We start from the raw sequence: 26580 nt of genomic DNA on the forward strand, positions 1-26580 counted from the left end.
ATGCAAAAATCTACACAAATTAGCTTTGATAAGGAAAGACATTCATAGCATCAAACATTCATTCAGTGCAAATGCACAAGGAAACCTTCCTGAAATGTTTTCTGACTTGAGAGTCAACTAAAAAGAAAGCCATACTAGGTAAATAAAAACTTACAGGGGCGGGGAGGAAAAGGGGTAAGGGGAAATAGAAAACATAAGTTGCAGAGTAAACAAATGTCTGCTGCTGATCCAGTATTTGTTTTTATGTCCAGTGTACATTAACACTCAGGATCTCATTTTGATGATTTACTAGGCTATCAGCCACCTGAAGGCAAATCAAGCTTGCATGTGTTCACATACAGCACCACTACCACACTCCTGTACATAGTCACTCCAGGACTAGGAGTCTAATTCATGAATGAGAGCCCTAGATTTTAAAGATGATACTGACTGTCCATCACTGAGCCAGACATTCATTCAACATTTTCCATTTGGACACTGCTTCATAGCAAGGCCTAGGCTCATTTTCCTTTTACTTATGTGGGCATCCAATTCTCTTTTACGCTTACAAGCCTTGAAGATAATAGTACTACACTTTCCCCTCAGTTTATATAGAGTAAGTCAATGTTCTTTCTCAGGCACTGAAGATCTGTGACCTGTAGCCCTTTTTACTATGAACAGCCTAAATAAGCATTCATGTAAAGTTTTCATTACATTTTGCCACTCATTCTCACTCATACCCATTCACCATCTTGACCACATTTGGGCATTTTCTGTGATTCCAAATGAAATCTTCACATTTTCTTTCCCAATTTAATGCAGAAGCAGATCCCATGAGCTAAGCTTGATGGATCAAACCTTCATATATATATATATACACATACATACATATATATATACACATATACACACATATATGTATATACATATATATATATATATACGTATGTATGTATGTATATAAATTGTACCTAACTTCCACAATACTGTTCTAAAACTGGAACTGTTCTATTGGTATACTGGCAGATAAATTGAAACCAAATGTTCCACCTTGAATTGCCTCTGGATCAAGGCTAAGATCTTCATCAATATCATTTGAAGAGAACTGAGCAATCATCTCATAGGCTAATTTGTAGATGTCTCCATTTTTATGATTTTGAAGTTGTTCAATTTTCTCCAGTCCTCCACATTTTTCTATAAGATTGGCTATGGATTCTGCGTCATTTTTAGCCATTTTTAATATATTACTTAATTCATCCAGTACTACTTGTACAACTTGTGCATCTTTTACAGTCAGCTTCTGAGTGCCAATATCCCCCTTATCCAAAAGGTTTATTATTCTTGGTACAATATTGGCATCAATTACTGCCTGTATCTGCAGCTGATTAGCTGCAGTGATGTTACAGAGAAACCATACTGCCTCTTTATTAATTTTCTCTTTGGGATGTGTCAGGATTGCCCGCAAGTATGAAAGAGCATCATAATTCACAACTACTTCTGTTTGCTCTTCAATTCCAGTAGCCATGTTGCTCACAGCTTGAGGTGCAGCAGTCTGAACCACCCGGCGGCTGAGCAGAGGAACCTAATAAGGAACTATTCCAGAGTCTATTACCATCTGTATTTGTTCATTGCCAGCACCAGTAAGGTAAGAGAGGGCCCAGTCTGTATCTACTAATATATTTACAAATGTATGATGAATTAGAACACAAAGAGCTGAAAGCATTTCCTGTATGGTTTCCATTGGTGGTGGTGGGTCTTTGTGGTGACATAAATTGGCCATAACCCAGGCTGGGCATGGTGGCTCACACTTGGAATGCTAGCACTTTGGGAGGCTGAGGCAGGAGGATTCTTGAGTCCAGGAGTTAGAGACCAGCCTAGGCAACATGGTGAGACCCTGTCTCTACAAACAATTTAAACATTTAGCTGGGTGTGGTGGCACGCACTTGTGGTTCCAGCTACTCGGGAGGCTAAGGCAGGATGATTTCTTGAGCTCCAGAGGTTGAGGGTGCAGTTAGCTGTGTTTGCGCCACTGCATTCCAGCCTGGGTGAGCCCCTATCACAGAAAAAAAAATGTTTTGAAGTAAAATAAAGGTTTCACAACTCCAAGACTTATGACATAATCTCTACATCGGGAGAACCATCACCTATGATAGTTCTCAATGCCCACACTGCTTGCTCACAAACATTCTGATGAAGTGAATGGAGGAGCCTCAGGAAATGTGGCACAGCATTGGACTGAACTACTGTTTGAGCTTGTTCAGAGGTTCTAGATGCAGTGTTTGTCAAAGCCCATGCAGCTTCTAACTGTAAAGCATTGTCATCTCTTTCAAGACAATAGACTAGAACAGGCAGTATTCCAGATTTTATTTTTATAAATTGGTAGACTTCAATCACTGGACAAAGCTTCCTAGCAGCCCGAACTGCATTTAATTGAATTTCTTAGTTATCACTTGAAGCATTTTGAATAATAGCTACTAGAGAGGTATTTTACACTCCATAATCATCATTTGTATCATTCTTCACAGGTATCTTCATTCAGTACGTTCCTTCTCTTTAAGAGATGTTCATCTCTTTTATTCTTCCTTAATTCAACTACAACTTCATTTTGCTGTCTTCTCATAATCCCCAAGTTGTGGACTTTGTTCTCAAAATTCTTGAGCCATTGGCTGTCTAGTTTTTCATTGTCCACTATGAACGAGCTGATGACTCCTTCCCCTACCCAGACCCCACAGGATCTGCCCCAACCACCATGCCACACCGACACTCCCAGGAACCAGGCTGCCTGCGCTGCTATGCCGGCTGTGCCACTGCTTCCTTCCTCCTCCTCAACTGCCTCAGCTGAGGCCTTCTCCTCTCCCTGTACAACTCCCTTCCTCAACCCCAGCATGAGAGCAGATCAGGTGGAGACAACTACGGGAGCGGAATGGCAGCAACGGTGGTGGAATGTAATGCATGCTGAGAGTGAGATGGCCTCAATCTCTGCACACCTTTTCATGTGCTTATTTTCCATCTGTTATATTTTCTTCAGTGAAATGTTTATGTCTTTTGCCTATTTTTAACTAGGCTTGTTTTTACTATTACGTGTTAAGAGTTCTTGATATATTCTAGATACTAGTTTGTTACTGGATATGTTATTTGTAGTATTTTCTCCCAGTCTGTAGCTCTGTAGCTTCTGTAGAGGAAAAGTTTTTAATTTTATTGAGGTCTAATATATCAACTTTTCCTTTTATGAATCATACTTTTAGTATCAAGTGACTTACCTGAAATTTTTCTAAGTTTTCTTCTAAAAGATTTATAGTTTGAGCATTTTACATTTAAATTTATGATCCATTTTGTATAAAGTATGAGGTGTAGGTGAAGGTTAATTTTGAGCGGAGAGGGCAATGGATTGCTCAGCATCATTTGTTGAAAAGACTATCCTTCCCCCATTTAATTACTTCTGTAATAATTTAGGCGTATCTGTGCAGGTCGGCTTTTGGGTTCTCTATTCTCTTCTATTGAGTTTTATATCTATCCCTCTACCACTGCCGCACAGACTTGATTACCATAGCCATATAAATGTCTTGAAATTGAGTATAATGGTTCCTCCCACCTTATACTTCTTTGTCAAATTGTCTTAGCTATTCTACCTCCGCTGACTTTACATACACATTTTAGAATAATGTTGACTACATCTCCAAAAAAAATCTGCCTGCGATTTTCATAGGAAATGTATTGTAATTGCATACCAATTTGGGAAGGGCTGACATTTTTACTGTGTTGATTTTGACAATCCACGAACATGCAATGTGCCTCTCCATTCATTTAGATCTTTAATTTCTCCATCAGCATTTTCTAGTTGTGAGCAGATCTTATACATGTTTTGCTACATTTGCATTTACGTATTTATTTGAATGATTGTGAATGATATATTTTTTATTTCAATATCTGTATGTTCATTGCTAGTATATGAAGCACAAGTGATTTATGTATGTTGATATTGTGTCCTATGATTGTGTTGAAGTCACCTATGTTGATGGGTGCAGCACACCAACATGGCACATGTATACATATGTAACAAACCTGCACATTGTGCACATGTGCCCTAAAACTTAAAGTATAATAATAATAATAATAATAATAATAATAATAAAAAGAGAATTAGCTAAGAATTCAAAAAAACTTTTGACGAGGCATAATACTTTTTTTTTTAATTTTATTTTTTGAGACAGAGTCTCACGCCATTCTCCTGTCTCAGCCTCCAGAGCAGCTGGGACTACAGGTGCCCACCACCGTGGCTAATTTTTTTTTTTTTTTTTGTATTTTTAGTAGAGACAGGGTTTCACTGTGTTAGCCAGGAGGGTCTCGATCTCCTGACCTCGTGATCCACTGGACTTGGCCTCCCAAAGTGCTGGGATTACAGGCATGAGCCACTGTGCCCAGCTGACAGGGCATAATACTTTTTATGATTTCTTTATTTTTTAGTTTTTTGGCTTTCCTATTTATAATTCAGAATATAGTATCATCTATTATAGTTATACCTATATTTTTCTGACAATATTTCCTAATTTTTTATTTTCCAATTTTATAAACAATATTTTCATTTGATTCCAGTCTATAAACTATTTCTACATAATGATTAATAATACCATTTCTATAAACGTCATGTGCTGTATACGTGGCATGGCGTATACAGATAGTTTTGTGTTTTATGTTTTGTTATATAACCTATATTGAGTTAAATTTTGTGGAGTGTGTAAGCTCTGTGTCTAGATTCAATTTTTTCTTTTTTAATATGTGGATGTTGAGTTGTTCTGGCACCATTGGTTAAAAAGACTTTCCTTTCTCTGTTGAATTGTCTTTGTTCCTTTGTCAAAGCTGAGTTGATTATATTTCTGTGGGTCAATTTCTGGGCTCTCCATTCTGTTCCATTGATCTATTTGTACTTGTTGTTTGTTTGTTTCCAATAACACCCTGTCTTAATTATTGTAGCTTTGCAGTAAGTGTTAAAGTCAGGTAGTTTCAGTTCTCCAACTTTGTTATTCTGATTCAATATTGTGTTGGCTATTCTGAGTCTTTGGTGTCTCTATATAAACTTTACAATCAGCCTGTCAGTATTCACAAAGTAACTTGCTAAGATTTTGATTGAGATTTTATTGGATCTATAAAGTTGGGAAGAACTGACAGATTGGCAATATTGAATCTTTCTATCCATGAGCATAGAATATCTCTTCATTTATTTAGTTCTTTGATTTATTTCATCAGATTTTTATAGTTTTCCTTGTGTTGATCTTGCATATATTTCGTTAGATTTATAGCTAAGTATGTCATTTTTTGTGTGCTAATGTAAATGGTATTGTGTTTTTAATCTGAAATTCCACTTGTTCATTGCTAGTATGTTGGAAAGCAATTGATTTGTGTATATTATATTAAACTTGTAAATGCAAAAAAAAGAGTTGTTCTCTGGTTTTCTAGATTCGTTGGGATTTTTTCTACATAAACAATCATGTCATCTGCAAATAGAGACAGTTTTATTTCTTCCTTTCCAATCTGTAGGTCTTTCATTTATTTTTCTTGCCTTAATTCTATGGCTAGGACTTCCAATACTAGTTAAGATTTTGAAGTCACAAATTATGAATTAAATTACTGTCAAACCTTGGAGATAATATAGGTTCAGTTCCAGGCCACTGCAATAAAGCAATTGTCACAGTAAAGTGAGTATCACAATAAAGCCAGTCACACAATTTTTTGGCATGTGATTATGTTTACAATATACTGTAGTCTATTAAGTATGCAACAACATTACATCTAAAAACTGTATATATCTTAATTAAAAATACTTTATTACTAAAAAATGCCAGCAATCGTTTGAGCTTTCAGCAGGTAGTAATCTTTTTGCTGGTGGGAAGTCTTGCCTCGATGTTGATGGCTGCTGACTGCTCAGGGTACTGGTGGTTGAAGGTTGGAGTGGCTGTGGTAATGTCTTAAAATATGACAACAATGAAGTGTGCCACATCGATGTACTCATCCTTTCATGAAAGATTCCTCTGTAGCATGTGATGCTATTTCAGGCATTTTACCCACAGCAGAACTTCCTTGAAAACTGGAGACGATCCTCTGAAACCGTGACACTGCTTTTTCAACTAAGTTTATATAATATTATAAATCCTTTGCTATCATTTCAACAATGTTCACAGCATCTTTACTAGCAGTAAATTCCATCAAATAAATCACTTTCTTTGCTCATCCATAAGAAGCAACTCCTCATCCATTCAAGTTTTATCATGAGATTGCAGCAATTCAGTCACATCTTCAGGAACCACTTCTATTTATATTTCTCTTGGTATTTCACCATATCTGCCGTTATATCCTCCACTGAAGTCTTGAACTCATCAAAATCATCCATGAGAGTTGGCATCAACTCTTTCTAAACTTCTGTTAATGTTGATATTCTGACTTCCTCCCATAAATCATGAATATTCTTTTTTTTAGAAAAATTATACTTTAAGTTTTAGGGTACAAGTGCACAATGTGCAGGTTTGATACATAGGTATACATGTGTCATGTTGGTTTGCTGCACCCATCAACTCGTCATTTACATAAGGTATTTCTCCTAATGCTATCCATCCCCTAGCCCCTCACCCCCCAACAGGCCCCAGTGTGTGATGTTCCTTACCCTGTGTCCAAGTGTTCTCATTGTTCAATTCCCACCTATGAGTGACAACATGCGGTATTTGGTTTTCTGTCTTTGTGATAGTTTGCTGAGAACGATGGTTTCCAGCTTCATCCATGTCCCTGCAAAGGACATAAACTCATCCTTTATTATGGCTGCATAGTATTCCATGGTGTATATGTGCCACATTTCCTTAATCCAGTCTATCATTGATAAACATTTGGGCTGGTTCCAAGTCTTTGCTATTGTGAATAGTGCCACAATATACATACATGTGCATGTGTCTTTATAGTAGCATGATTTATAATCCTTTTTTTTTTTTTAATTTTTTTTTATTGATAATTCTTGGGTGTTTCTCACAGAGGGGGATTTGGCAGGGTCATGGGACAATAGTGGAGGGAAGGTCAGCAGATAAACAAGTGAACAAAGGTCTCTGGTTTTCCTAGGCAGAGGACCCTGCGGCCTTCCGCAGTGTTTGTGTCCCTGGTTACTTGAGATTAGGGAGTGGTGATGACTCTTAACGAGCATGCTGCCTTCAAGCACCTGTTTAACAAAGCACATCTTGCACCGCCCTTAATCCATTTAACCCTGAGTGGACACAGCACATGTTTCAGAGAGCACAGGGTTGGGGGTAAGGTCACAGATCAACAGGATCCCATGGCAGAAGAATTTTTCTTAGTACAGAACAAAATGAAAAGTCTCCCATGTCTACTTCTTTCTACACAGACACGGCAACCATCCGATTTCTCAATCTTTTCCCCACCTTTCCCGCCTTTCTATTCCACAAAGCCGCCACTGTCATCCTGGCCCGTTCTCAATGAGCTGTTGGGCACACCTCCCAGATGGGGTGGTGGCCGGGCAGAGGGGCTCCTCACTTCCCAGAAGGGGCGGCCGGGCAGAGGCGCCCCTCACCTCCCGGACGGGGTGGCTGGCCGGGCGGGGGGCTGACCCCCCCACCTCCCTCCCGGACAGGGCGGCTGGCCGGGCAGAGGGGCTACTCACTTCCCAGTAGGGGCGGCCGGGCAGAGGGGCCCCTCACCTCCCAGACGGGGCGGCTGGCCGGGCGGGGGGCTGACCCCCCACCTCCCTCCCGGACAGGGCGGCTGGCCGGGCGGGGGGGCTGATCCCCCCACCTCCCTCCCGGACGGGGTGGCTGGCCGGGCAGAGGGGCTCCTCACTTCCCAGTAGGGGCGGCCGGGCAGAGGCGCCCCTCACCTCCCAGACGGGGCGGCTGGCCGGGCGGAGGGCTGACCCCCCACCTCCCTCCCGGACGGGGTGGCTGGCCGGGCAGAGGGGCTCCTCACTTCCCAGTAGGGGCGGCCGGGCAGAGGCGCCCCTCACCTCCCAGACGGGGCGGCTGGCCGGGCGGGGGGCTGACCCCCCCACCTCCCTCCCAGACGGGGCGGCTGGCCGGGCGGGGGGCTGACACCCCACCTCCCTCACGGACGGGGCGGCTGGCCGGGCAGAGGGGCTCCTCACTTCCCAGTAGGGGCGGCCGGGCAGAGGGGCCCCTCACCTCCCAGACGGGGCGGCTGGCCGGGCGGGGGGCTGACCCCCCCACCTCCCTCCTGGACAGCGCGGCTGGCCGGGTGGGGGGGCTGATCCCCCCACCTCCCTCCCGGACGGGGCGGCTGGCCGGGCAGAGGGGCTCCTCACTTCCCAGTAGGGGCGGCCGGGCAGAGGCGCCCCTCACCTCCCGGACAGGGCGGCTGGCCGGGCGGCTGGCCGGGCGGGGGGCTGACCCCCCCACCTCCCTCCTGGACGGGGCGGCTGGCCGGGCAGGGGGGCTGACCCCCCTACCCCCCTCCCGGACGGGGTGGCTGGACGGGCAGAGGGGCTCCTCACTTCCCAGTAGGGGCGGCCGGGCAGAGGCGCCCCTCACCTCCCGGACGGGGCAGCTGGCCGGGCGGGGGGCTGACCCCCCCACCTCCCTCCCGGATGGGGTGGCTGCCGGGCGGAGACGCTCCTCACTTCCCAGATGAGGTGGCTGCCCGGCGGAGAGGCTCCTCACTTCTCAGACGGGGCGGCTGCCGGGCAGAGGGGCTCCTCACTTCTCAGACGGGGTGGTTGCCAGGCAGAGGGTCTCCTCACTTCTCAGACAGGGTGGCCGGGCAGAGACGCTCCTCACCTCCCAGACGGGGTCGCGGCCGGGCAGAGGCGCTCCTCACATCCCAGATGGGGCGGCGGGGCAGAGGCGCTCCCATCTCAGACGATGGGCGGCCGGGCAGAGACGCTCCTCACTTCCTAGATGTGATGGCGGCCGGGAAGAGGCGCTCCTCACTTCCTAGATGGGATGGCGGCCGGGCGGAGACGCTCCTCACTTTCCAGACTGGGCAGCCAGGCAGAGGGGCTCCTCACATCCCAGACAATGGGCGGCCAGGCAGAGACACTCCTCACTTCCCAGATGGGGTGGCGGCCGGGCAGATGCTGCAATCTCGGCACTTTGGGAGGCCAAGGCAGGCGGCTGGGAGGTGGAGGTTGTAGCGAGCCGAGATCACGCCACTGCACTCCAGCCTGGGCACCATTGAGCACTGAGTGAACGAGACTCCGTCTGCAATCCCGGCACCTCGGGAGGCCGAGGCTGGCGGATCACTCGCGGTTAGGGGCTGGAGACCGGCCCGGCCAACACAGCGAAACCCCATCTCCACCAAAACCAGTCAGGCATGGTGGCGCGTGCCTGCACTCGCAGGCACTTGTTAGGCTGAGGCAGGAGAGTCAGGCAGGGAGGTTGCAGTGAGCTGAGATGGCAGCAGTACAGTCCAGCTTCGGCTCCGCATGAGAGGGAGACCGTGGGGAGAGGGAGAGGGAGAGGGAGAGGGAGAGGGACATAATCCTTTCGGTATATACCCAGTAATGGGATTGCTGGGTCAAATGGTATTTCTAGTTCTAGATCCTTGAGGAATCACCGCACTGTCTTCCACAATGGTTGAACCAATTTACACTCCCACCAACAGTGTAAAAGCATTCCTATTTCTCAACATCCTCCCCAGCATCTGTTGTATCCTGACTTTTTAATGTTCGCCATTCTAATTGGTGTGAGATGGTATCTCACTGTGGTTTTGATTTGCATTTCTCTGATGACCAGTGATGACGAGCATTTTTTCATGTCTGTTGGCTGCATAAATGTCTTCTTTTGAGAAGTGTCTGTTCACATGCTTTGCCCACTTTTTGATGGGATTGTTTTTTTCTTGTAAATTTGTTTAAATTATTTGTAGATTCTGGATATTAGCCCTTTGTCAGATGGGTAGATTGCAAAAATTTTCTCCCATTCTGTAGGTTGCCTGTTCACTCTGATGATAGTTTCTTTTGCAGTGCAGAAGCCCTTTAGTTTAATTAGATCCCATTTGTCTATTTTGGCTTTTATTGCCATTGCTTTTGGTGTTTTAGTCATGAAGTCCTTGCCTATGCCTATGTCCTGAATAGTATTGCCTAGGTTTTCTTCTAGGGTTTTTATGGTTTTAGGTCTAACATTTAAGTCTTTAATCCATCTGGAATTAATTTTTGTATAAGGTGTAAGGAAGGGATCCAGTTTCAGCTTTCTACATATGGCTAGCCAGTTTTCCCAGCACCATTTATTAAATAGGGAATCCTTTCCCCATTGCTTTTTTTTTTTTTTTTTGGCAGGTTTGTCAAAGATCAGATGGTTCTAGATGTGTGGTGTTATTTCTGAGGGCTCAGTTCGGTTCCATTGGTTTATATATCTGCTTTGGTACCAGCACGATGCTGTTTTGGTTACTGTAGCCTTGTAGAATAGTTTGAAGTCAGGTAGCGTGATGCCTCCAGCTTTGTTCTTTTTGCTTAGGATTGTCTTGGCAATGCAGGCTCTTTTTTGGTTCCATATGAACTTTAAAGTAGTTTTTTTTCCAATTCTGTGAAGGAAGTCATTGGTAGCCTGATGGGGATAGCATTGAATCTATAAATTACCTTGGGCAGTATGGCCATTTTCACTATATTGATTCTTCCTACCCATGAGCATGGAATGTTATTTCATTTGTTTGTTCCTCTTTTATTTCGTTGAGCAGTGGTTTTTAGTTGTTCTTGAAGAGGTCCTTCACATCCCTTGTAAGCTGGATTCCTAGGTATTTTATTCTCTTTGTAGCAATTCTGAATGGGAATTCACTCATGATTTGGCTCTCTGTTTGTTTGTTATTGGTGTATAGGAATCCTTGTGATTTCTGCACATTGATTTTGCATCCTGAGACTTTGCTGAAGTTGCTTATCAGCTTAAGGAGCATTCCCTTTGAAAACCGGCACAAGACATGGATGCCCTCTCTCACCACTCCCATTCAACATAGTGTTGGAAGTTCTGGCCAGGGCAATCAGGCAAGAGAAAGAAATAAAGGATATTCAATTAGGAAAAGAGGAAGTCAAATTGTCCCTGTTTGCACATGACATGATTGTATATTTAGAAAACCCCATTGTCTCAGCCCAAAATCATGAATATTCTTAATGGCATCTAAAATAGTGAATCGTTCCCAGAAATTTATTTACTTGGCCCATGTCCATTGGAGCAATTACAATCTATGGCAGCTATGGCCATACAAAGTGTATTTCCTAAATAATAAGACCTGAAAGTCAAAGTTACTACTTGATCCATGGGCTGCAGAATGGATATTATGTTAGCGGCCATGAAAACATTCATCTGCATGCAGATCTCCATAAGAGCTCCTAGATTACTTGGTGTACTGTTATTGAGCAGTAATACTCTGAAAGAAACCTTTTCTTCTGTACAGTGCACCTCAACAGTGACCTTAAAATATTTAGTAAACCATGCTGTGAGCAGACATGCTATCATCTAGGCTTTTTTGTTCTATTTATAGAGCACAGGCAGAATAGATTTATTATAATTGTTAAGGGCCCTAGGATTTTTGGAATGATAAATGAGCACTGGCTTCATCTGAATGTCACCAGCTGCATTAACCCCTAACAAAAGTTAGGCTGTCCTTTGGAAATTTGAAGCCAGACACTGACTTCTTCTTTCTAATTATGAAAGTACTAGGTAGCAGCTTCTTCCAATAGAAAGCTGCTTCATCTATATTGAAAAATCTGTCCTTCAGTGTGGCCATCTTCACCAATTATCTTAGCTAGATCTTCTAGATAACTTGTGCAGCTTCTACATCAGTACTTGTTGCTTCACCTTGCACTTTTGTGTTATGGAGATGACTCCTTTCTGTAAAGCTCATGAACCAAGCTCAGGTAGCTTCCAACTTTTCTCCTGCAGCTTCCTCACTTTTCTCAGCCTTCAAAGAATTGAAGACAGTTAGGAACTTTTATCAACAATAGGACTGTTTTGCTTTCTTATCGTTTGTGTTTTCACTAGAGTAGCACTTTTAATTTCCTTCAAGAACTTTTCCTTCACAGTCACAACTTGGGCTGTTTGGTGCAAGAGCCCTAGCTTTTGTCCTTTCTCAGCTTTTGACGTGTCTTCCTTGCTAAGCTTAATGATTTCTAACTTTTGATTTAAAGTGAGAAACATGTGACTCTTCGTTTCACTTGAACACTTAAAGGCCATTGCATGGTTATTAGTTGGCCTAATTTCAATATTGTTGTGTCTTGAATCCAGAAGACTGAAAAGATGGAGCAATTATCTTCATTTCTTTCCATATTCTGCATTCTAGTTCTGTGATTTCAGCCATCTTAGCCTGGTTAAGAACCCTTGTTGAAGAACTAGTACTGTCATTTGGAGGAAAGAAGACACTCTGGCTTTTCAAGCTGTCATAGTTCTTGCACTGGTTCTCATTTTTATCAGCTGATGTTTCTTCAATCTTTGAAGTCACTGTCCTTTGGATTTTTTTAAATTTTATTCTATTTGAGGACCTTGGGGTTTGATTGTGGCAAAAGGTGGGTTCAGTTGACTGGGTTCATTTCTGGAAGATTTTAGGAGGCCAAGCCTCAGCTCAGGACTCCACAACTGCATGTGCTAACTCTGGATGACTGCTATCAAGCCTCTGCTTTGTTCTTTGGCTCCTTGAAATTATGAACCTGCTGTGCTAGAAGGGCTGAGGTGCTCACAGACCGCTGGTCACTACACTCTAATGAGTGGTAACAGCTAAAGTGTTTCATAGGGTGATGGTAGTGGGATTCATCTTTGTTTGCATGTGTCAGCAGTGGTGGCAGTGGCAGCACAGCGGGGTGCATGCTTGTTTGCTGCAGCAGGGTGCTAGGAGGTGCCAGCATGCCTGCCTCCATGCAGGCATTCACAGTAGTGGCGGTGGAGGCTCAGGAGGGCAGAGGCCTGACTGGTGACTGTGTGTGTGGTCCTGCTAGTGGTGTTAGCATGGGGGTAGTGCACTGGTGGGTGCAGGACTGTGTCCACCCTCTGTGCATGTTTATGCAGGCTCAGGGCAGGGGAGGGTCTGCTAGTCTCTGTGCCTAGTTTCACTTGCAGGGGCAGAACTGCCTGGCTTTGTGCCTGCCAAGGCTCCAACTGCAATGGCGGTACAGCAGCGGTGGAGGGTAGAGGGTTGTAGTGAACAGTGGCACAGTATGGTTCAGTGCATATATGTGCTGGCCAGGCAGGGAAGAAGGCAAGATTGGCCCCATGTACACATGTGCGGTCAAGGCAATGTGGGAAGTGGCCCTGGGCCCACAGGAAGCTGTATTGTGGGTATCGAGTGGGTGGGGTGGTACGTGACCTCAGGGGCCACCCTGCTATAGCTCATCAGCAGTCAGGTGCAGTCCACCAGCTCAGAAGCTATGATGCAGACCCCCAGGGTACCGAGACTGCACTGCAAACTAATGTGGCCAGGCTGGGGCCCTAAGAGAGGCCAGAAGACCAAGGGGTGCACAGATCAGACTGGCCTGAGTGATGGGCAAGACCACCCTGCAGAGTTCAGGCCCACTAGTTCCCCTAAGACTAAAGTCTACTATGAGAGCAAGTCGAGTTAGGGGGATGGGCATCCCTGGCTCTGCTCCAATACAGATGTTCCTGCACCAAGCCCTCTGTGCTCCACAACTGGCTGGCATGCTGCCCCTAACACTTCTCTAAACTGCTCTCCCTGCCAACTCAAGTGTCCATCATGGTCTGGGGGTCTTCTCCTGCCAGGATTCCAGAGGCCCATGGCAAGAGAGGGTTGCTCCTTGCCAGTTCAACTCACCCATTCCCTCATTGTTGTTAGGAGCCAGTAACAAGTCCCAGGCATGGTGGCCCCGTGCAGGGTCCCCAGCTTCCTCCAACTTCAGCCCAGCTTCTGTGTCTTCCCTCTGCCTACTCTCAGTGCCTTCCCTCTGCCCACTCTCAGTGCCTTCCCCCTGAAGATCTTCCAGGAGTGCACCAGTTGTCCCAGTTCCCTTGGTGGCAGCTGTTCCACCTGGCTGTGTCATCAGCCATCTTGCCCAAATAAATTTCTTCTGAAGTCTATTTAATCTGATACTATGTGATATGGCCTCTGCTGCTTCCATTTATGTTTTCATAATGCTTCTCTTTCCATCTTTTTTTTTTACTTTCAACTTGTCTATTTCATTATAATTGAAGTGCAATTCTTGTAGACAGCATATATTTTTTATCCACTCTGCTAATTTTTTTCATTTAATTGGTGTATTAAGATCATTTACATTTAAGATAATTATATATGTTAGAGCTTAATTCCCCATGTTATTGTTTTTGTTTGTTCAATCTGTCATTTCTGTTTTCTTGTCATGCCTTCCTGTGGGTTACTTTTTTACAATTTCATTTTGATTAATCTAAAGTGTTTTTGAGTGTATCTCCTTGTATAGGTCTTTCAGTGGTTTCTCTAGGCAGTATATTATATGTGTGCCTATACATACTCTCTCTGTGTGTCTGTGTATCATCGTGTAGTGGTGTCAGCATTTTATAAGTTTGAATGAAGTCTACAAATCCTCCTTCCTTTTACATCCCTTTTCCCTCCCCTATTTATAATATAATTATCTTAAACATTTCCTCTCTATACATTTAGAATCATATCGGATAGCGTTATAATTTTTGCTTCCACTGTCATACATTTGAGACAATTCAAGAGGAGATGAAAAGTCTATTGTATTTATACATATTTCTATTCTTTCCATTCTTCTTTCTTCTTTTCTGATGTTCCAAGATTCCTTCTTTTATCATTGCCATTCTCTTTAGAGAACTTCCTTAAGTCTTCCTTTTAAGGTAGGTCTGCTGGTGACAAACACGTTTTATTTCATCTGAGAATATCATCATTTCTCCTTCATTCCTAAAGAATATTTTTGGGCCAGATGCAGTGGCTCACACCTGTAATACCAGTACTTTGGGAGCCCAAGGTGGGCAAATCACTTAAGCTCAGGAGTTCAAGACCAGCCTGGAGAATGTGGCAAAACCCCAACTCTGCAGAAAATCAAAAATTAGGTGGACATGATTGGTGCATGCCTGTTGTCCCAGCTACTCAGGAGGCTGAGGCAGGAGGATCATTTGAGCCTGGGAGGTCAAGGCTGCAGTGAGCCATGATTGCACCAATGCACACCAGCCTGGGTGACAGAGTGAGGCCCAGTCTCAAAAAAAGACTATTTTCACCATTTATAAGATTTCACATTGATATATTTTTTTGGCACTTAAAAATGTGCAACTTCCTTCTGGCTTCCATGATTTCTGATGAGAAATCCACTGTCATTTAAACTGTTTTTCCCCTATAAGTAAGGTGTAATTTCTCTCCTGCTGCTTTCAATAGTTTTTTAGGCCAGGTGCAGTGGCTCATGGCTGTAATCATAGCACTTTGGGAGGTCAAGGAAGGTGGATCACTTGAGGTGAGGAGTTCGAGACCAGCCTGGCCAACATAGCAAAATCCCGTCTGTACTAAAAAGACAAAAAGTTAGCCAGGCGTGGTGATGTGTGCCTGTAGTCCCAGCTACTCGGGAGGCTGAGGTGGGAGGATCACTTGAACTTGGGAGACAGAGGTTGCAGTGAGCCGAGATCATGCCACTGCACTCCAGACTGGATGACAGAGCGAGACTGTGTCTCAAAAAAAAAAAAAAAAAAAAAAAAAAAAAAAAAAAAAAAAAAGAATATTTTAGTTTTCACAAATTTTGCTATGATGTATTTTCATGTAACTTTATTTGGGGTTTATCCTGTTTGATGTTCACTCAGCTTCTCGAATCTATACGTATAAGCCTTTTGCCATACTGGAATATTATCAGCCATTATTTATTTGAGTGCTTTTTGAGGTTTTCCATCTTTCCTCTTTCCTTCCAAGTTTCCAATTATACGAGTGTTAGAACTTTCATTATTGTCCCACAGACCCCTGTGACTCTGTTTATTTATTTTTTTCAGTCAGTTTTCTCCCAGACTGGGTACTTTCTATTTTTATATCTCAAGCTCATGTATTCTTTCCTCTTTCCCTTCCACTCTGCTGTTGAGCTGATCCATTTAGTTTTCTTCATTTCTATATTATTCATGTGAATAATTTTCATTTGGTTCTCCTTTATATCTTGAATTTCTTTGCTGAGACTTTTTTCATTTGTTTCAATCATGTTTGCAATTGTTTCTTGAGGCATCGTAATGATGGCATCCATTGACTGCCTTTTTTCAGTTGTTAGTTTCCTTGTTCTTGGTCTGATGGCTGATTTTCAACTAAAACCTAAATATTTAGGTAATTTTGTGAAGAGACTCTGGATTGCATTTAGATCTGCTGTTTTAGCAGGCTTACTATAAAACTGTTTTGGCAGGGGATAATAAAGAAGGAGGAGTGCCTCCTCATTATTGCCAGGTGGGAATGTAAGTCAAGGTTCTCCATTTAGTTTCCACTGACACTTGAGTTGGGGAGGTGCCCCATAGTACTACTGGGTAGAAGTGGGGATTCAGGCCCCCCATTCGGTCTATGCTAATAACACCCTAGCTGCATTGGATAAAAGTGGCTCATTGCTTTTCCCCATGTGACCTCCAATGACAACACAGGGCATGGCCACATTAATGCTAGGTGAAAGTCCAGACTCTCCACTAGGCTTCCTCTGATCATATCCAAGTGGGGAGGGGAAGAGTTACCTTATTACCACTTAGTGGAAGTCCAGACTTTCCATATGGTCTCCACTGACACCTCAGGAACAGAAGTGTCTTTTAGGGATTTAAATTCCAACTCCCCACTTGGCTTTTTCTGACACCACCCTGGCAGGGGGCCATTTGGGTATTTTGTGATAGCTTGATGAGGCCAGAAATCTAGACTCCTGACATGGCCTTTTCTGGCTAAGTAGAGCCATAGTGTTTTCTGTAGTATTTGACATAGAGCAGTTATTTTCTCAAGTTTTCTGTGTTACTAGGCTCTTTTCTGGTCCTTTGGCTAGAAAGAGATGGCTTCTATTTGTGGCTTTTTTTCTGTTCCCATGTTATTTATGGGTTGCCAGCTTCTTCAGCTCCAAGTCTGGGTTATATGAGGCAAAAAGAAAACCCATGAAACTCACAATCATGTTGTTCCTTAGGTCCTGTGGACCCTAGTCAATCTGCCTTCTACTCTGAATTTTTCATGATGGGTTAATATTTGTTTCATAATGTCCATGGGCTTTAGTTTTACTTAGTGGGGGGAGTAGGAAAAATATGTTGACTCCATCTTCCCCTAAAACTGGTTTGTTTTGTTTGGTTTGGTTTGGTTTGGTTTTTTGTTTCTTTTTTTTGAGATGGAGTCTCCCTCTGTCGCCCAGGCTGGAGTGCAGTGGCGCAATCTTGGCTTACTGCAACCTCCACCTCCAGGGTTCAAGCAATTCTCCAGCCTCAGCCTCCCAAGTAGCTGGGGTTATTTTTGTATTTTTAGTAGAGACGGGATTTCACCATACTGGTCAGGCTGGTCTCGAACTCCTGACCTCAGGTGATCCACCCGCCTTGGCCTTCCAAAGTGCTGGGATTACAGGCGTTAGCCACCACGCCCAGCCTAAATCTGGTTTTTATATCTTAAGGAAATGCAGAATTTCTGGCACTACAGTTGTCAATAAGTACATGTAAACTACCTTCGCTTCACTGAGAAGTTCCCATTTGAAATACTCAAAGCTAAAAAGAATAATTGGTGGCAATGAAAAATACCTATCGTTGGTGATATCACCAAAAATGGTGGAGTAGGGAACTCCGTACCTCCATGAAAGCAATAACTAAGCAGGAAGAAACTATAAGAATAAACATTTTCAAATTCTAGAATCTAATTTAAATAAACTTACACCAACTACAAAAACCAGGGAAATGCTTAGTTAAAAAAAGAGACTACTTTGTCAGATGAGTAGATTGCAAAAATTTTCTCCCATTCTGTATGTTGCCTGTTCACTCTGATGGTAGTTTCTTCTGCTGTGCAGAAGCTCTTTAGTTTAATTAGATCCCATTTGTCAATTTTGGCTTTTGTTGACATTGCACTTGGTGTTTTAGATATGAAGTCCTTGCCCATGCCTATGTCCTGAATGGTATTGCCTAGGTTTTCTTCTAGGGTTTTTATGGTTTTAGGTCTAACATTTAAGTCTTTAATCCATTTTGAATTAATTTTTGTATAAGGTGTAAGGAAGGGATCCAGTTTCAGCTTTCTACATATGGCTAGCCAGTTTTCCCAGCACCATTTATTAAATAGGCAATCCTTTCCCCATTGCTTGTTTTTGTCAGGTTTGTCAAAAATCAGATAGTTGTAGATATGTGGCATTATTTCTGAGGGCTCTGTTCTGTTCCATTGGTCTATATCTCTGTTTTGGTAGCAGTATCATGCTGTTTTGGTTACTGTAGCCTTGTAGTATAGTTTGAAGTCAGGTAGCGTGATGCCTCCAGCTTTGTTCTTTTGGCTTGGGATTGACTCGGCGATGCGGGCTCTTTTTTGGTTCCATATGAACTTTAAAGTAGTTTTTTCCAATTCTGTGAAGTAACTTATTGGTAGCTTGATGGGGATGGCATTGAATCTATAAATTACCTTGGGCAGTATGGCTATTTTCACGATATTGATTCTTGTTATCCATGAGCATGGAATGTTCTTCCATTTGTTTGTATCCTCTTTTATTTCGTTGAGCAGTGGTTTGTAGTTCTCCTTGAAGAGGTCCTTCACATCCCTTGTAAGTTGGATTCCTAGGTATTTTATTCTCTTTGAAGCAACTGTGAATGAGAGTTCACTCATGATTTGGCTCTCTGTTTATCTGCTATTGGTGTACAAGAATGCTTGTGATTTTTGCACATTGATTTTGTATCCTGAGACTTAAGAGACTACTAAATTTTGGTAAGAGGGTGATACAACATGCTGACTTCCCTCTCTTCCATCCCCTATTCCCCAGCTTAGTGGTGGCCTTGGAGATGGTAGTCTACATTACTGATGTGGCTCGCTGCTGCAAGGGAAGCAATATACATCTTCATCTCAGAAAACTATGGTTATATATTTTGGCCTGCCTGGTAGCTCCCTAAGGTATGGGCTCAGGACCTTGACTTTATTTTGCCCACCTTGGAACTTTGTCAGAGCTAGAGTGGCCTTTTTCATAATATTTGTTGAAAGCACTTAAAGGTAAATGTACTAGCCACAGCCAACTGAGGCAAGGGATAATAGATGGAGCAAGCAGCAGACAGAATAAAAAGCCTGGGAAGGAAAAGGCTGGGGAAGCAGATACATGAGAAAAAAAATGCTCTGGAAAGCTCCTGCAAATATCAGGGAATGTAGGAGGTCAGATACATGCTGAGGGTCAGACCTATTCTCAGAAAATATGTGAGAAGACCCTAAGCTTTCACCTCTGGCTTACTTTTAAGCTCTACAGAAACAGGACATGGCTAAGATATAAGTGGCCCAGCTAAGCATTGAAGATAATACACCAACAAAAAGCCAATCTGCAAAGACTAGGAGAACTATTGTTATTTTTCTGGAATTTAAGGAAATCTCTGTGAAATCACTATCTGAGAACTAAGCTAACTGACAAAGAATTCACTGACTACATGTGGCAAATAACACAACCTTTACAAACATAATTTAGAAAAGCTACTAAACTAACAATTACAACCCACAACAAGTAGCAACAAAAAATCCTAGAGAGAGGTAAAAATCTGATTTCTACCACATTATAATATTGAAACTACCCAGTTTTCAACAACAACAACAAAAAATTATGAGGCATTCAGAAAAAAAAACAAAAACGTATGCCCCATTCATAGGAAAAACAATTAATAGAAACTGTTTATGAGGAAACCCAGATATTAGACTTGCTAGTCAACAAATTTAAATCAACTGTTTTAAATATGCTCAAACGGCTAAAGGAAACCATAGAAAAATAACTAAGGGAAACCTGGAGAATAGTATCTCACCAAATAGATAGCATCAATAAAGAGACAGAAATAATAAAAACAAAACAAAACAGAAATTTTGGATATGAAAAGTACAATAATTGAAATGAAAAACTCACTAGAACAGTTAAACAACAGATTTCAGCAGGTAAAAGAATGAATTAATGAACTTGAAGATAGGTCCATTGGGGTTACCCTGTCTGTAAGACAAAAAGAAAGAAAAATGATGAAAAGAGCCTCAGGGGCCTGTAGAAGATTAGTAAGCAGACCAATAAGTGCACAGAGAGAGTCCTAAAAGGATAGGAGTGATAGAAAGGAGCGGAAAGAATATTCCAAGACATAATGATAGAGTATGTCACAAATTTGATGAAAGACATTAATCTACATATCTACAAAGCTCAATAAACTCCAAGTAGGAAAGCTTTAAACTTTTCCCTGATGAATATAGTATTACCTGTGGGTTTGTCATATGTGGTCTTTATTGTATTGAGGTACATACTTTCCATACATAATTCGTTAAGTTTTTATCATGAAGAGATGTTAAATTTTGTCAAATACTTTTTCTTCATCTGTTGAAATGATCATAGGGTTTAGTCCTTCATTCCACTAGCATTCTGTATCACATTTATTGATTTGCATATGTTGAGCCATTCTTGTATCCTTGGGATGAATTCCACTTCATCATAGTGAATTATGTTTTTAACGTGCTGTCGAATTCTGTTTGTTAGTATTTTTGTTTTTTTTTTTTGAGGCAGGGTCTTGCTCTGTGACCCAGGTGGGAGTGCAGTGGTGCAACCATGCCTCACTGCAACCTTGATCTCCTAGGCTTCAGTCATTCTCCTGCCTCATTTTTTGATTTTTTTTTTGTAGAGACAAGGTCTCACTATGTTGCCCAGACTGGTCTCAAACTCCTGGGATCAAGTGATCCTCCACGTTAGCCTCCCAAAGTAATGGGATTACAGGTGTGAGCCACCATGACAAGGCCCTGTTTGCTTGTATTTTGTTGAGGATTTTTGCATTCGTGTTCATCAGGGGTATTGGCCAGGGATATTCCTTTTACTGTTATGTCCTTCTCTGGTTTTTGTATTAGAGTATGCTGTTTTTATAGAATGAGTTTGGATGTATTGTCTCCCTTCAATTTTGTTGACTAGTTTGAGAAGAATTGGTATTTGTTCTTTAAATGTTTGGTAGAATTCAGCAGTGAGGCCATTAAGTCCTGGGCTTTTCTTTGATTGGAGAGTTTCTATTATGGTTTCAATTTAATTACTCACTGTACACCTTTCCCTCACCAAAACCCAGGCTGCAGCTATACAGTGCCATCTTGAAAACAGAGCCACAGCTAGCATGTATCCTGCTCCAAGAGCCAGCAATAACTGCATCTTTTCATTGCTGAAGCTGCACTGCCATTACACCACCTTGGTGGTGGTGCACCATTCCCCAGCCAAGCTGTTACAGCACTCTATCCTCTGAGAACAAGCTGCCTAGAAAGGGCTCTGTCTTGCACATTCAGGTGACTGCAGCAACCAACCCTAGCCTCTCAGAGCCTAAGTCCACTGCTCCAGCACAAAGGCAAGTGGTACTCTGTCCCTAGAGGAATAGGTAATCTTGCCAAGTAAAGAAATTGAGTACTGCCCAGTGATGTGCACAGTCAGCACACTCACCAGCCAGGTTCACTGTCCATGTGCAACCCTGTGCGCTCACTAGCCAGGCATGTTGCTTCCAGGTGCCCCTGCCCCAAGTTGGTGATTTGGCCCCCGTGTGACAATGGCATACCAGCCAGACATGTTGCTTCCATGGAGCCCTGCCCCAAACTGGCAGACTTCTGCTGCCTACATACTTACCAGCCAGGCATACCAATTCCAGGGGGTACTTGCTCAGAGTGACACATACACTGAAAGTGAAGAGATGGAAAATGATATTCCATGCAAATGGAAACCAAGAGAGAGCAGGAGTAGCTATAATCATAACAGATAAAATAGGCTTTAAGGCAAAAACTATAAAAAGAGAAAAGAAGTTCATTATATAATGAAAAGGAGTCATTTCCACAAGATGATACGAAAAATTTTAATATGTATACACCTAACACCAGAGTACCCAAATAAATGAAGCAATTATTATAGATCTAAGGGAATAGACTGCAATAAAATAATATAAGGAGACTTCAGCATGCCACTCTCAGCAATGGACAGATCATCCAGACAGAAAATAAAGAAACATCACATTTAAATGACACACTAAATCAAATGGACCTAGCAAACATTTACAGCATATTCGACCAAACAGCTGCAGAATAAACAGTCTTCTCAACAGAACATGAAACTTTCTCTAGGACAGATCATATGGTAGCCTGTAGAACAAGCCTTAACAAATTTAAGAAAACCAAAATCATTTCCAGTATATTTTTTTTTACCACAATGGTATAAAACTAGAAATCAGTAACAACAGGAACTTCTGAAAATTCACAAATACACATAGAAATTAAACAACATGCTCTTATATGACCAACAGGTCAATGAAGAAATTAAAAGGAAGTCTAAAAATTTCTTGAGAGAAATGAAAATGGAAATACAGCATACCAAAATCCTTGGGACACAGCTAATGCAGTTCTAAAAGGAAATCTTATAGCAATAAATGTCTACATTGAAAAAGAAGAAAGATCACAAATAAAAACATAACAATGCACCAAAGGAATTAAACATTTTAAAACCCAAGTAAACCTAAAACTAGTAAAAGGAAAGAAATAATAAAGAGTAGAAATAAATGAAAGTGCCCAGGCACAGTAGCTTATGCCTATAATCCCAGCACTTTTGGGGAGGCCAAAGTGGGAGGATCACTTGAAGCCAGGAGTTTCCACCAGCCTGGGCAACAAAGCAAGACCTCATCTCTACAAAAAATTAAGATTAGCCAGGTGTGGTTGCATGTACCAGTAGTCCTAGCCACTTGGGAGGCTGAAACAGGAGGATCATGTGAGCTCAGGAGTTTGAGGCTACAATGAGCTATGATTGCATTACTGTACTGCAGCTTGGTAAACAGAGTGAGATCCTATCTCAAGAAAGAAAGAAAATAAAGAAAAGAGAAGAGAAGAAAGAGGACGGACTTGGTGGCTCACACTTGTAATCCCAGCACTTTGGGAAGCCAAGAGGGAGGACTGCTTGAGGCCAGGAGTTCAAGACCAGCATGGGCAACATAGTGAGACCCCCATCTCTACAAAGAAATTAAACAACTAGCCAGATGTGGTGGCATGCACCTGTAGTCCCAGATACTCAGGGAGCTGAGGCAGGAGGATCACCTGAGCACAGGAGGTCAAGGCTGCAGTCAACCATGATTGTGGCATTGCACTGCAGCCTGGGTGACAGAGCAGGACCCTGTCTCAAAAAAAGAAAAGGAAAGAAAAGAAGCCCAAATCTTATAAAACGGCCCTACCCCTATCTCCCTTTGCTGACTCTCTTTTCGGACTCAGCCCGCCTGCACCCAGGTGAAATAAACAGCCTTGTTGCTCACCAAAAAAAAAAAAAAAAAAAAAGAGAGGTTTAAAATAAAATAGATCAATGAAACAAAGAGTTGTTTTTTTGAAAAGATAAACAAAATTGAGATGCCTTTAGCTGGCCTAAGAAAAAACAGAGAAGACTCAAGTAAAATTAGATACCAAAAAAAGAGACACTACAACTGATGCTACAGAAATAAAAAGCATCACAAGACAGTATCAGGAACAATTCTATGCCAGAAAACCCAGATAACCTATAAAAAATGGATAAATTCCTGGTCATATACAACCTTCCAAGATTAAAGAATGAAGAAATAGAAAATCTGAACAGACCAATAGTGAGTAATGAAATCAAAGCAGTAATAAAAATCTCGCATCAAAGAAAAGCCCAGGACTTGATGGCTTCACTGCTGAATTCTACCAAACATTTAAAGAATGAATGCCAATTTTCCTCAAACTAGTCGGCACAACTGAAGAGGAGACAATATTTCTAAACTCATTTTATAAGGATAGCATTACCCTGATAGCAAAGCCAGGCAAGGACACAATTAAAAAAGAATATCCCTGATGAACACAAATGCAAAAATCATCAACAAAATACTAGCAAACAGAATTCAATAGCACATTAAAAACATTATTCACTATGATCAAGTGGAAATCATCCCAGGGATGCAAGAATGGCTCAACATATGCCAATCAATAAATGTGACACAGAACACTAATGGAATGAAGGACAAAAACCGTATGATCATTTCAATAGATGAAGAAAAGGCATTTGACAAAATTAAATATCCCTTCATGATAAAAGCAATACATTATGTATAGAAAGTATGTACCTCACTACAAATAAAAGCCACATATGACAAACCCACAGCTAACACCATATTGAACAGGGAAAAGTTGGAAGCTTTTCCTTAAGATAGGGAACAAGACAACAACGCCTACTTTTACCACTTCTATTCTACTTAGTATTTGAATTCCTAGCCACAGCAATTAGGCAAGAGAAAGAAATGAAAGCTATCCAAATTGGAAAGGAGGAAGTTAAACTATCCCTGGTTGCAGATGACATGAGTGTATACAGTTGGCCCTCAAACAATACCAGTGTTAGAAGTGTCAGACCCTTGCACACTGGAAAATCAATATATAAGTTCTTACTTACCAAAAACTTAACTACCAGTAGCCCACTGTTGACCAGAAGCCTGATCAATAACATAAATCATTGATTAACACCTATTTTGTATATTATATGTATTATACACTGTATTCTTATAAGTTAAGCTAAAGAAAAAATTATTATTAAGAAAATACATCTACTATTATTTAAGGGGACGTGGCTCATCATAAACATCTACATCTTTATCATCTTTGTGTTGAGTAGGCGGAGGAAGAGGAAGAAGAAGGGTTGGTCTTGCTGACTCAGTGGCTGCAGAGATGGAAGAAAATCCACATATAAATGGACTCACACATTTCAAATCTGTGTTGTTTAAGGGTCCACCATATACAGAAAACCCAAAAGACTCCACCAAAAAACTGCTAGAGCTAATAAACAAATTCAGTAAAGTTGCAAGATACAAAAATCAGCAGTATTTTTATACATCAATAGTAAACTATCTGAAAAAGAAATCAAGAAAACAATCCCACTTACAATAGTTTCAAAAAACATATACTTAGGGATAAGTTTAACCAAGGAGGTGAAAGATCTTCACACTGAAAACTATAAAACATTGATGGAGGAAATTGAAGAGGACACAGATAAACAGAAGGATATCCCATCTTCATGGACTGGAAGAATTAATACTGTTTAAGTGTCTACACTACCCAAAGTGATCTACAGATTCAACGTAATCTCTAACAAAATACCAATGGCATTCTTCACAGAAATAGAAAAAAGAATCCTAAAATTCGTAAGGAACCACAAAAGATCCCGAATAGCTGAGGCAAACTTGTGGGGAAAAAAAAAAAAAAGAAAGAAAGCTGAAGATATCACACTATCTGACTTCAAAATGTACTACAAAGCTATAGCAACCAAAATAGCATGATACTGATCTAAAAATAGACACACAGACCAATGGAATAGAGAGCCCAGAAAAAAAATGCATATACAGGCAAAGGTGTGAAGAACAAACATTGGGGAAAATACAATCTTCAGTAAATGGTGCTGAAAAAAAAATGGATGCCCATATGCAGAAGAATGGAACTAGGTACATATCTCTCATCACATATAAAAATCAACTCAAAATGGATTAAAAACTTAAATGAAAGACCGAAAGCTATGAAACTACTGGAAGAAAACATAGGGAAAACACTTCATAATATTGGACTAGGCAACAATTTTTTGGCTATGACTCTAAAAGCACAGGTAACAAAAGCAAAAGTAGACAAATGGGATTACATCAAACTAAAAAGCTTCTGCTGCACAGTAAAGGAAACAATCAACAAAGTGAAGAGATAACCCACAGAATGGAAGAAAATATTTGCAAACTACCCTTCTAAAAAGGATTAATAACCAGAATATATAAGAAACTCAACTAAATAGCAAAGCAAACAATCTGATTTTAGATTGGGCAAAAGATCTGAATAGATACTTTTCAAAAGAAGATATACAAATGGCCAATAGGTATATGAAAAAAATGCAACATCACCAATCATCACGAAAATGCAAATCAAAACCACAATGAGATATCATTTCACCAAGTTTGAATGGCTATTCACAAAAAGACAAAACATATCAAGTGCTGACAAGGATGTGGAAAAAGGGGAACACTCACATACTATCAGTGGAAATGTAAATTCGTACATTCATTATGAAAAACAGTATGGACTTCCTAAAAATATAAAAATAGAACTGCCCTATGATCTATCTGGCAATCCCATTACTGGGTATATATCCAAAGAAAATGTAGTCATTGTGTCGAACAGATATGTGCACTCCCATGTTTATTGCAGCACTATTCACAATAGCCAAGATATGAAGTCAACCTAAGTGTCCATATGGATGGATTGAGAAGGAGAATGTGGTATACATACACGAGGAAATACTATTTTAGCAATAAAAAAGAAAGAAATGCTGTCATTCACAGCAACACAGATGAGGTTGGAGAACATTATGTTAAGCGAAATAAGCCAGCCACACAAAGGCAAATACAGCATAATCACTCTATACCTCATATGTAGTACAATTATTGTGTCAATTAAAATTTAAAATGTAATAGCAAAAAAATACAATAAATACTCAACTGAAAACAGAAGAGAATATCCTAAACATGAAAAAGGAAA

The 26580-nt window shown here is 41.5% G+C and overlaps 2 protein-coding genes and 1 pseudogene across 3 annotated transcripts in view; 1 reads left to right on the forward strand and 2 right to left on the reverse strand.

Annotated features, from left to right (window-relative positions):
• Positions 1-26580, forward strand: part of LOC107971125 (uncharacterized) — a 178804-nt gene that overhangs the window by 91442 nt on the left and 60782 nt on the right. The window contains exon 4 of the mRNA XM_063804944.1: positions 1498-1624. Within this exon, the coding sequence (XP_063661014.1) occupies positions 1498-1624 (127 nt within the window). The remainder of the gene's footprint in view (positions 1-1497; positions 1625-26580) is intronic.
• The window catches only part of MTMR8 (myotubularin related protein 8), a 129724-nt gene that overhangs the window by 35768 nt on the left and 67376 nt on the right, over positions 1-26580 (reverse strand). The window lies entirely within an intron of this gene.
• On the reverse strand, positions 1619-15570 carry LOC134809378 (importin subunit alpha-3-like; annotated as a pseudogene).

The sequence above is a fragment of the Pan troglodytes genome, chromosome X (genome assembly GCF_028858775.2).
Source record: "Pan troglodytes isolate AG18354 chromosome X, NHGRI_mPanTro3-v2.0_pri, whole genome shotgun sequence".
In the NCBI taxonomy this organism is placed as follows: Eukaryota; Metazoa; Chordata; class Mammalia; order Primates; family Hominidae; genus Pan; species Pan troglodytes.